Source organism: Ursus arctos, unplaced genomic scaffold (genome assembly GCF_023065955.2).
Source record: "Ursus arctos isolate Adak ecotype North America unplaced genomic scaffold, UrsArc2.0 scaffold_12, whole genome shotgun sequence".
Lineage (NCBI taxonomy): Eukaryota > Metazoa > Chordata > Mammalia > Carnivora > Ursidae > Ursus > Ursus arctos.
Window position 1 is genome coordinate 10,706,588 of NW_026622786.1, and position 12,631 is coordinate 10,719,218.

General features: G+C 44.8%; 1 protein-coding gene across 1 annotated transcript in view; it reads left to right on the forward strand.

The window, feature by feature from the left end:
• The window catches only part of CASQ2 (calsequestrin 2), a 61,456-nt gene that overhangs the window by 36,372 nt on the left and 12,453 nt on the right, over positions 1-12,631 (forward strand). The window contains exons 6-8 of the mRNA XM_026483673.4: positions 2,288-2,418; positions 4,029-4,074; positions 10,400-10,454. Of these exons, the coding sequence (XP_026339458.1) occupies positions 2,288-2,418; positions 4,029-4,074; positions 10,400-10,454 (232 nt within the window). The remainder of the gene's footprint in view (positions 1-2,287; positions 2,419-4,028; positions 4,075-10,399; positions 10,455-12,631) is intronic.

The following is a 12,631-nucleotide window of genomic DNA, read 5'->3' on the forward strand; positions in this document are numbered from 1 at the left end:
CAAAAAGCTTTTAAAATCATGAATTCCTGGGCCCCACAGGTAGGATTTTTTTTTTTTTAATGTTGTGACCAGGCCCAGGAACATGCACTTCCAGAGAGCTCCCTGGGGAGTTCTACCTGGCCTGTGGGTTTGGGACCAGCACTGATCGATGCCTACCGATCCTAAACCAAGCCACAACATCTCTGAATCAAATGGAACCAGAGAGCCAGAGGACTAAAGATGGCATGCTTACTGGCCAAGTTACAACTGAAAAAAAATGAAGGAAAGGCCTTTTCTGGGATATAGGCTGAGGGCACTCCATGGTGGTGGCAGGGAATAATGAATAGGCCTCCAGAAATTTTTTTTCGGGTTTCCCAGGACTTAAACTTAAGAATATCACAATCCAACTTTACATTCGTGGTCTTAACATTGCACACCCAGACACTGGCATTCAAGGACCACACACTCACACACACTCACACACACACACACACACACACACACACACACACACATCAGAAGTTGAGAATGAAAAGAGACCCCTATTCAAGGTGATAGTTTAGAACACTCCACTGCCTGGGTTTCGATTCAGGCTCTATCCCCTCCACATATGAGAGCCTGACAAACTGCATACACAGATTGGGCCTCTGGTTCATTATCTGTAAATTAAGTAATGGTGATGGTTCTTACTTCAGCAAGCCAAGTGAGGGTGCGTGACAGCACCGGTTGCCCTAGCTCCTGACCCAGAGTGAGCACTCCGCGAACTTACTACTATTACTGTTTTCCTTCATCTGGTCACTCCCTACTTCCTTTAAGCAGTTTCCTGATTCCTAAAATATGTAGTCAGTGAAGTCAGAAATCCAGAATCCAGTGTCATTTTAAGCCCATTCTATGATGGGCCAGCTTTGTGAAGAACAGTGTGAAAACCCAGACACTGGTGGTGTGGTTGTTGGTTCCTTCCCACGTTCCCACCCCGTCATCCACACCACCCCCACCCTGCCGAAGAGGAGGGAAAGGAAGAAAAAAACCCACACTTTCCTGTCCCTTAAAACCAAATCAACATGGTGATAAAATCTCTTTTGACTGACTGTAGCTCTTAACATGGCCTGTTTTCTTGAGCTCTGGATAGGATGCTGGAGGTTCTTTCCCCGAAGTCCTGTAAGAAATGTCTTTTGGAATATAGTGACCTGGAATTCATAGCAGTTGATGACAAAAGCCATAGGGACACCAGTGTTTGCTCAGAATGGCCTTCCTTGTGTAACGGCTTATGTAATACCCAGTTCCTCCCCCTCCCCAATTAGTCACGGCTGCCCTGGGCCTCTGCTCCGTGGGTTACCACCACAGGCCGTCAGCTCTTAGGCAATTCTCCTTTAGTTTCAAGGGAACCACTGTTCATCCCTGTGCTTTCTTGGACCACAGCTCAAACGAGAAAAGAATGGCATTTGGTTTTCTACAAAGCGTTGCACATTCCAAGCCTCTCAAATCATTTCACAAAAAGAGGTTTGAGCTCAGCAGCTCTACAGGCAAACACAGCAACCATTCTGCTCCAGCAGCAGACTCTGTGGCCACTTTAATCAAGAGAGCAGATGTCTTCCAGGCTGCAGGCTGGCCCCCCAAGCTTTTTATCTGGTAGAGGGTGAGCAGCTCCTTCTAGTTTACTGGGTACTATCCTAGTTCTTGCACTAAGAATCTGAACCCTGGGAAAACCCTCCACTCTGGACAAAGCAGAATGGTTGGTCACCTTCTGACTGGTAACAAAGCAGGCAGCTCCCAGAGTCCAAGAAACCATCAGACAAGCCAGTACTCAGAAATAACCCTGGGGCCAGCGCTTCAACCTAAATCACAAGTCGGGGTTGGGAGCTGATCGAGGACAGATTAATGGGTTGATCTCTGATTTGGAGTACTTGTATGCTTTAAATGGTTTCTGTCAATTGCCTGTGCTATCAAAATTGGTTCAATTAAATCCACGCATCTCAGAACACTGAGCTTTCTCTCTTGACATTTGTTTCTTCCTCCAGCCCTGGCACATACAGTGGAGTGATGATGGTTGTACAATTAGATTCCACACTTTTCATTCCTACTGCTCCTGCTTGGACCTCATTTGCCAGAGAGGGTTTTTCCTTCTTATCTGTCCTTCTTTGATTGGTCAAGCTAGGGCTCAGGCACTGAGTTTCTACCACTTCAACATTTAAGTTAAAATTGTAGGTAGATTCTCCTATCTTTGCCAGAAAACACACGCACTCCTTATAGATGGGCAACTCTAGACTAGCATTCAAGGAAACTATTGTCGTATTTCTAATTGTTACAGGTTGCAAAGAAATTGTCCTTGAAGATGAATGAGGTTGACTTCTACGAGCCATTTATGGATGAGCCCACTGCCATCCCTGACAAACCTTACACAGAAGAGGAGATTGTGGAGTTTGTGAAGGAACACCAAAGGTGCCCCAGATGGCATGCAAGGGATGGTGGGTGGGTGAGGGGGGTTGGTCCAGGGTCTGGGGGATGGAGAAGAACCTCTTAGTCCTAACATTTTTAGGCCTCCCAAGACCAACAACCTGGAGTTACTACTCCAGCAGAACGGAAATCAGTAGAATGGCTTTGTTGGTCATTGATCAGTTGGGCAGTGATATTGCTACCTTTTCTGAATATGGGCCTACACTTGCAAACAAAGTAGACCCACTCCCCACAATCAGCAAATTCCCTCCAAGTCAGAGTAAGTTACAAGTCAAATTCTACAATAGTAACAATAGAGATTTAGTGCCGGCCTATTATATGCCAAATACCATGCTAGGTGCTTATGGAAGCTATTTTATCTAATATTCAACATTATGGAGTATTATTATCCCAGTGTTACAGATCAAAGAATTGGGCTCAGAGTAGTTAAATAACTTAGCCATGGATGAACGTTTTATACATAGAACTTCTGGGAGAGGAATATTTGATACCACTTAGAATAGCTCTAGCATGGATCTGCGAACTTCTTCCGTAAGGGGCCAGAGAATAAATATTTCAGGTTCTGTGGGCCAGATGGTTTCTGTTGCAATACTCAACTCTGCTGTTGTAGTGTGAAAGCAGCTGTGGACAGTATGTAAGCAAATGGGTATGGCTGTATCCCAATAAAAGTTTATTTCTAAACACAGGAGGCACTGGCTGGATTTGGCCCACCGGCTATGGTTCGCTGACCCCTGTTCTTGAGGGAGGGACAATATTGAAACATGGAACGTGGTAGTGGGTCCACTACCTCACCACGCCACCCACCCTCTCCAACACATGCTCACATATGTCCTCTGAACCTGGAGCACTATGATTCCATCACCTGGTTGTCCTGGTCCCCATAGGGAGGCAGCATTTGAAGAAGCAAATCTCAATGTGTCTAACACAATTTGCCAATTCAGAAAGAAATAAAACCATGAGCAAAATATCATTTTACCTGTTCCTCCAAACATCCCTAAAGAGCTTTTGAATGGTAGTCCTGATGATAAGACAATGCAGTCCTGGGCTGGGAAAACCAAGACTTCTGTTTTCTCTCCCAGATTTCCTCATTCTGGGCCTGCTCTGGGCTCTCAGGAGTGGCCCCTGTCTATGAGGAAGGAAATGGCTTCTTGCCCTAGGAATAAGCTGACCCTGCACCCTCTGACTCATTTTTTGTAATAGACTTTATTTATTTGTTAATTTACTTACTTATTTATTTATTTAGCTCCACACTTACTGTGGAGCCCAACACAGGGCTTGAACGCATGACTATGAGATTAAGACCTGAGCTGAGATCAAGAGTTGAATGCTAATTGACTGAGTCACCCAGGAACCCCTCTAATAAGCTTTATATAATCCTTGGATCAAATGGGTCTGTGAAAAGGCTAGGAGCTTCAGGCCCAGCTCCCTGTGTGATGCAGCAGGGTAGAACATCTCCATCTCCTTAGGGGGGATTTCTAGAGCTCTTCGTACCCTTGCAAATGAACCACCCTCTCATTTTACGTTTCCCTATGCTGAGGCTGCGGTGTCTGCCTTGGTAATCCCTACTCAAGGAAGCTTATCTTTGTTTTTTTCAGACCCACCCTACGTCGCCTCCGTCCAGAAGATATGTTTGAAACATGGGTAAGAAATGGCAAACTCTTCCTGCCTTGTAGACACCAGTATATTGCCCAAGAGAAGTACCCCTTTGAGTCCCCAAATTTAAACCACACTTTATTTTGCTGAAGTGGATGTCTAGATGGTGGAGTATTTGAAACATGGACAGCATCACGCTCAACTGAAGCCCAGTTCTCTGTGGATCTAATTTAAGCCTCTTTGGTGCTACCCACAAGGCAAAATTACTCCATCTTTGAGTTCATTTCCCACAGTGACTACTGACTTCTGCTCACTGACTACCAGAGGCCCAGGGTAGCATAATGGAAGGAGCTAAGGCTGTGGAGTCATAGAGACTTGGGTTCACATCCAGAATCGGCTGGCTCTGCATCCTCTATCAAGTCATGTCATCTTTCTGAGCTTTAGTTAGGTTCTGCTTCTCCAATCAGGGCTTTTTGGTGAGGATGAGTGGTTGCGAAGAGCCCAGAACCTGGTAGGTGTTTGGTCAATCAATGGTAGCTATTTTCATAAATATCAACTCAAGGCACTGGAAGGCACTGAGTCACATTATCCCTTAGGTCTACGCCATAGACGATGTGTCAGGCAGGTCAAACAGTATAGAAAGAGGGCCATGGACATACAGCCTCCCATCCCACACCAGCTTTATACAAATTCCATAACCAATAACAACCAAAGTCTGTGGAGCATTTTTCAAAGCATTTCATGTATCCTTCTAACCTGGATGTCTCAAGAGTTCTAAAAAGTGATGTAGAACAAGTATTATTTAACCTCATTTTACATGAGGAAACTGGTGATCATACAGATTAAGTTAATTACTTAAGGATACATAACTAATAAGCATTAGATCTTGGGATTTAAATTTCCATCATTTGGAGCCAATTCTCATGTTTTCTTCACTATAGTTCCCCAGAGTAAGCCATATCCCCATGAGGCGCCATTTTGTCAAGGGCCAGAGAGGGAGAAGAAAGGAATTAACACGGAAGCGTTTATTTATTTATTCTTTGATTCAGAGTCTAAAATGACAGATGAACAGAACCATGAAGTAACTTAACAGTTGATGTCTTACTGGCTGGTAACTTCTTTGTACGTCCGAAGGCAGAACAAACATTTCATAAGACACTGAAGAGCAAGTAATCCAGTCTGGAGCAGTGGACTATTGAAGAACAACCCAACACAATGGCAACGTATTTTCCTAACACTTAAACCTTCCAAAAATTTAATCTTTAAAAGGTCTTGTTACTATATTTAAAAAGAATGTAGCAGTGCTTTAAAAATAATATTCCTTTAAAAAATATCATTACCTTTTACTTAGAATTATTTCAGACTTACAAAAAATAATGTAAAGAATTCCATGATCTCTTTACCAGATTCTCCAAATGTTAACATTTTATCTTCTTTGCTTGATCACATACTTCTTGACAGATAGTGGATATAAACATTTTTCCCCTGAATTATTTGAGAGTAAGTAGCAGATGCAACTCCCCTTACCCCTACGTACTTCAGGTGTTTTCTAAAAACAAGAATGTGTCTCATAACCACAGTATACTTATCAAAATCAGGAAATTAGTATAACTCAAATTCATCTACGGACCTTATTCAAATTGACTAGTATCCCACTAATGTCCTTTACCGCACAAGAAAAAAAAATTTTTTCCTGGCCCAGGATCTGATCTTGGATCTCACAACTGTAGTGTGTTGTTATGTTTCTTTAGTCTTTAATCTGGGATAAGTTCTTGGTCTTTCTTTGTCTTTCATGACACAGGGTACCATTTTAAATTGAGAGTGATTATCACTGTTCTGTTCTGCTATGTCTCTGTTCTTCGTTCTTTTTATTTTCTTCATCCCTAAGAGAGGCCTTTCCTTCAGGCCTTTTCTTATTGACACAGCAATATCACATTCGAGATACCATATGCCATGGCGTGAGAACATGTGTCCTGCCCCCTCCCCCTGACCACAAACACCCCTTGTCCCCCACAATGCCCAGCAGAAATGCTCCCTCTCATATATCACAGGCAGATGTTCAGAAAGAAGTTCACTCTCTGGATTCACTGGAACTCATTCTCTGCTTCCTTTTCACCTAAGGAAAAAGAAAAGTTACAGTCTTTTGCTATAATATAACAATGATGGCTTATATCTTCCACATTAGTATATATTCAATTGTTTCCTAATCAGGAAAGGGCTGTGAATTAAATTTAACCTGGTAGAGAAAAGGGCAGCTAGACTGGTTTACTTCCTTCCTGCCCATCATCACGGAATACTCACGTGACTTCCCCAGAAGCTGTAACCAGACCTAACCAGTCCCAAGTCTCCAACTAGGGAGGGAAGGCAGGATCGTCTTCCCATCCTTAAAAAAGAGAAGCAGAAATCAATCTGTCAGAGGGATCTCTGGGGAGCCACTTCCCATGTGCCTTCCCTGTCTACCTTCGTCACCTAGGAAAGCACTGCTCCAAAGAGCAGCATCTCCATGGACCACTTGGCCTCAGCAAATTAAACCACAGAAGCTGGGGAAAGTGACCGGTTATGAACTTGGAAGACTTTATCTTCAACTCCCACTTCCCCAGACGTTGCAAAATATTTAAATAAGATAGGAAAACTAAGTTGAGCTAAAGCCATATTGCCCTTTTTCTTTCCCCCATTGTGTGGGTTTCTATAGAGCAAACCATAAAAAACACATACTTGATCATTACTAAAGAAATTGGTGGCTAGCCACACTTGCTGTGTGTAAATTGAATAGCTATTTGCTTATTTAGAATATTCAAAGAGCATCAAGGTGGAGCAAGGTGGTCTGGACTGAGCGCTGACCTGTCCTTCCCCTTCAATACTCTACCTTCCAACCAGCTCTCCATCCTGGCAAGTGGTCAGAGTCCTGGGCAAAAGCCTACCGGGATGGGAGTCAGCAGTTCCTTCGGAAAGAACTCCTCTCTGGGGCAATAACAAAGGAGTACTTCCAAAAGGGGACCAAAAACCTCCAGATAAGCCCCTGGAATGTTCCATTGCACCAGGGAGTCAGCAGTTTTAAGTGCATGTTTTTTTCTCTGCATCACTTCATTCAAGAGAACAAACATTCAACAGAACCTGGAAGGAAACAGAGCAAAACAGGAATAGTGGTAATATATCTGGTTAGTGGGTAACTGATGTGTGGTTTCTTTGTGGTTTCTCTATTTTTTATTTTCTTCAACTAATGTGTAAGATTTTTATCACCATATTCTTTTTTTAAGTGAGTTAAGGCATTAATAAGAACCTATTACATTGCGCTAAGCACGGGAGTTATGAAAATGAACACTGCTGTTGTGTCCATAGGAGTTCAGGGCTGAGCAAACGAAACAGTCTCAAAACATACAACGCCACTCCAGTATGCTCCTACTGTGACAGATGGACATCCAAAGTGAAAGAGAATTCAGAGTAGGGTATTCACCCAAGTAATTCCTAAGTCTTCAGTTCTTTGGGGTTCTGGAGCTCAGTCATTTTACATAAAGGCCCCTTATTGGCCTCCTTTAACTTAAGAGTCACTAATCTGAGTTTGAAACATCTACAAACCCTGCAGGGGACAACAGATTCATTCTGTTGCTATTGGTGATGTCAAGGAAGAAAATTGTTTCTTCTACCCTCTTAGGTTCAGTAGTGAAGGGCTGCAAATTAAACTGACAAAATACAGGTTAGCATGGGCAAAAAACACATTTAATGACCTGTTTACGCAAGGGCGTTTAGAAGGAAATGTGACTCAAGAAAGGGCTTATATGCCATCTTCATTGGAAATGGGAGAGGCAGGAGACACTTCTGGGAGAACTAATGACTTGTTAGAAGGTTGGGGAGAAAGGGAACTTATGGAAAAACAAATGACTTCTTTGGAAAGAGAAATGGGCCTTGGGGAATAGATGGGAGATTTGCAAGGTCTGTGATGTCTGTCTGAGAAGAGAAATTAGAGCTGCTCTTGGGGACGGGTTTATGGCAATTGAGTTCTTTTGGGATTCTCTGTTTTTAGGTAGATAAGGCATTCAGGAATTCATATGGTTTCAGCTCAAAATAATTTTTATGCCACAGTGGCTTATTCTGGACCCCTTCGGTGAGAAAGAAAAAGCACGTGGGGCCAGACAAAACGGGCTTGAATCCCAGTTATGTCACTAGTTCTGTGGCGTTAGGTAAGTCACTTCAATTCTTTAAGCACTAAATAGGAATAAGACTTCCATTTGAGATTTAGAAGTAATGTACTTACAAAGTACTGATACAAAGAACGGCCGTCAGGGGGCAGATCCCATTGTGGCCATTGTAATCGTTGTTATTTTAAGGCATGATCCTTTCCCTCAGAGAGCTTGCCCTCTGGTTGAGAAGGGAAGATTCGTGTTATTAAAAAGATAGTTTCCAAGACAATGTGATCCAAAGACCAAATGGGTGATCTGAAGCAAAGGCTGTGGGTTTCAGAGAAAGCCCCGGGGGTTTCCGTCCTATGCATGGTCAGCTTGGCTCTTCCTCACCCCTGCACATCGGATTCTCACTGAGTAACCCTGCTTTATACGCTTGCCCGTGGATTCTTGCTCTGTGAGTTTATTACTGAAAATACCTGGCACCCTGCCCGCACCTGCTTCTCTGCAAGTATTCAGTACAGGTTTGTACGCTGACTCTTTGATCCCGACAAAGAGAAGGACTCTTTGCCTTGATTACAGCCCTCCATCCAGGCACCATCTCAGGCGTGGGGAGTGACAGCCGCGTTATGAGTGGCCTCTTAGCAAACGAATATGGATTCTTAATTCCAAAACCAATTTCCAAATGCATTCTAGAAGGGCACACAGAAATGAAGGCTGCTTCACAGAGTTAACACTGCTCACTTCCAGCTGATGGCAGGAGACAGAGACACAGGGCAGCCTAATGAGAACTGATCAGGATATTCTGCTTGGCGATAATAGCAAATGTAAAACAGTGAAACCTCGGACTCCCCTTCTGGTTGCTGTCGGATTTGTGTAATAAACCTGCACACACACACACACGTGCACACGTATAGATCTGTAAAATTCAATTCCCCAGAGCATCTGACCAAGCCCGTGCCCACTCTCTTGTTTTTAATAATAATATTTTCCATTTAATCTCTCAGAATTTTTGGAGGTTTTGTCCATTCAAACTCAAAGGGGAAAAATTAGCATTTAGATAGGATTGCACCAGCATTAAAATCAATTGAAATGGAAACGGGGATCGTGGGAGGGTGGAGACGCCTGGAATTTTTTTCCATAGGATGATTCTGACATGACATCCAGGGTACCCAGTGACTCCCTTTCCCTGTGTCAGCGATAATCTGTATTCACTCAGATTTGTCCCCGGTGCCTCATCCTTACACATCTTCCTCTCCACGTTTTTTTTGGGAATCACCTCGCTCATAACAGAGCCTCTGCCAAAGCTCCTGCTCTTCCTTCTGGGGGATGAATTGATGCAAAGGAGACACAGGTGTATGGTTCTTTCTGTCCAGGACATAGAACCATGCAATGCCGCTTGCTTGCCCAGAGATGTGAAATACTCTGGATTCTTGGCTTTGCCCCCCCACCCCACCCTGGCCTCCACAGCCACACCCACTTGTCACCGTCACACCCTGAACTTTCCGGAGCTCCCAAATGAATTCTTCCCATAGCCTCCCGCACTCAGAGAAATGCGTTAGAGGCCCTCAGCAAGCCTTGGACTTGAGCAGAAAGGACCCCAAGGAAGGAACCTGGAAGTCACAGCCAGCAAGGCGTCCCCTTACTGACTACAGGGGTTCTTTAGTAGGAGGAGGGTTCACAGAGAAGCCCTAAGCTTGTATAGGATTCTTGTGTGCACAGAACAGACCCACGTCCTAATTTACCTAGAAGATTGCTCTCTGCTGCCAGTCTGGGGACAGTTTCAGGATCCGTCCACAGCATTCAGAAGTTCCTGTAATTGCTGGTTGCTGGTGGTGAATTCTCAAAACACAGACTGACAATTGCATTTACGGAGCTATATTCAGAGTGCTTGTTGCCCTTGGAGCTTCTGATGAACCAGACTCATATTCTTTTTCCTTTCACCTTTTACTGCTGCTCTCCTGGACCCCACAGCCCACAGGAGTGAGGCCCATTCAGTGCTGATGTCTTGTGTGTAGTGGGAGTTTTCCTGTCTCGCAAACCCACGTGTCAAACAGCACGCATTCCTCCCAGTTGCTCATCAATATTTCCTTCCTTACTGTGCGCCCCCCTGTTCCCCTGCCCCCTGTGTTCACTGCCCCTCCGCCGCCTTCCCACTGCCTATTTCCATTCCAGCCTCTGTGTCTGTCCCTGACCTGTTTCTTTCTCTCTCTCTCCACCTGGGAGCGTTAACCTCTGATTCTTCTCTCCTCCAGGAAGATGATTTGAACGGGATCCATATTGTGGCCTTTGCAGAGAGGAGTGACCCAGGTAGGAAATCCCCAATCTGTCCCTTGCCACCTTAAGCAAGATCTGACTTCTCCCTTTTGCCAGCCCTCATTCCTTGCTCTTGCCTCACTTCCTGTCTGCAAGGCCTCTGCAAGATATTGGGCACCCCCTGGTGGTTGCTGGTTAGGTATGACTCCGCTGTCAGTTGTGCACAGGCTAAGACCAGATGTGGATGGATCAGAACCTCATTCTAGCCTGCTTAGCTGTCCAAGCTAGGAAGAAGCACTGAGTACTGGGGGGATATAAAAACACCATAACTTTACAGGGTATGTGTGTGTGTGTGTGTGAGAGAGAGAGAGAGAGAGAGAACTTCTGTCCACATTAAAAGTTTATTTAACAGTATTGTGGTCTAGCCTACATAAATAGCAATCCTACATTACAATTACAACCAACGTATGCTTTGGTTTGTAAAATACGGTGTGTGCTTGGGACACTTAATAGAAAATATTCCCTCAAATAGTGACACCTGGACAAAACTAGCCGTTAATTTCTAAAGTGCAAAATGACCCTATAAATGGATGAGTAGCTCTGTTTTATTTTGGAACCTGGATGACTTTTTCCTGGCCTCAATCTTTTTAGCATCGGTGGAGAGGAAAGTGCAGGAAAAATCAATATTGGTGGCCAGTAAAATGCCAGGTCCCTTTGGCAATGCTCTGTGACAAAAAGGGTCCCCAAAGGGAAAGCATAAGTGGGCATTCTGAGGTGCGTACGGGGAGACCGGGCACGATCGAGACCGCACACGTAGAAGGCAAGGAACTTCACTTACGATGGCTCAGGGGCCAGGCCTTGGGCCATGAGGTGCCTGGCCGGGGTCCCCACACCTGACAGCGCCGAGAACCACAAGCACCAAAGCCGCCTGGGGCTGAGTGTAACATGACCTTCGGAAACCCATAATTTCACGGAGCTCGGAGGCGAGCGTGAAGACAGCAGCAGGGTTAGGACCCGCTGGCCCGGGGAACGCAGCACTGTGGTGTTTGCCTGAGATCTCCTGTACACTCATAGGGACAGACAAGGAATCTTCAAGAAGTTGAGCACACTTCCTGAGAGGGCACGAGGAGTTAATGGTAGGTCATGAAGGAGCCCTAGGCGGTCTTGGTCATCAGTACGTACCTGGGCCTTGCACAGCACCGTGACGCATAGTAGGTACTCCATAAACAGCTGTCGGGAGGTGGTCAGATAAGGGGATGACTGACCAAGACTGAACCCCAACACTTCACCGCCGCACCCATTTTTGTTGTTGTTAATACATTATCAGCCTCCATTGTTCTTACAGACAGAAACCTAAATGCTGTTATCATACAGTTTTTAAACTTGAGAGAGAATCCACACGTGACAGTATTCACCTTTTTAAAGTGTGCGAATCGGTGGTAATTTTAGTATATTCACACAGTTGTGCACTACCTAACCCCAGAACATTTTCATCACCTCAAAAGGAAACCCCATGCCCATTGGCAGTCACTCCCATTTCCCCCCCTCCCCCAGCCCCTGGCAGCCACTAGTCTACTTTCTATCTCTATGGATTTGATTATTGTGGACATTTCATGTCAATGGAATTATGTAATCGGTGGCCTTTTGTGCCTGGCCCCTTTCACTTAGCATAATGTGTTCAAGGTTCCCCCATTATGTTGTGTGTATCAGTAATTCACTCCGTTTTAGGGCCAAACAGTGTTCCATTGTATCAAAACCAAATTGATGCTCCAAATTATCTGAAGGGTTCCTCCTCTTTTGTTTTTATTAACATTTTTGAATGCTCATTGATGTCTCAGTTTTCCCATCATTGACTTGCAGAGTTGGCAAAACTCTTCAAGGATATCTACCCTTTGTCTGAAAAAAAAAAAAATGCCAGTATGGTTCTAGCAGTTTCTGGCCACCCCTGTGTCCCCTCAGGGGAAAATAGCGAAGGAAGCCAATTGCCCAGGGTTTACAAGCTACAATCAAACAGAGTCGGATCCCTGGTGTTGTGTGAACAGAGATGAAATTGCCATCAGCAGCAGACTGCTGGCCAGACCCCAGCGGGCTTCCTCCCTCGGCCCCACCTGCCCCCTTCCAGGATTGTGGGGAAGCCTGTCTGGCTCTCTGGAACAATGGAACAAAGAGGCCTCCAAGAAGTTGCAGGAACCTGTTTGACCGAGATTGCTGCCGCAATGAATCGAGCCCCT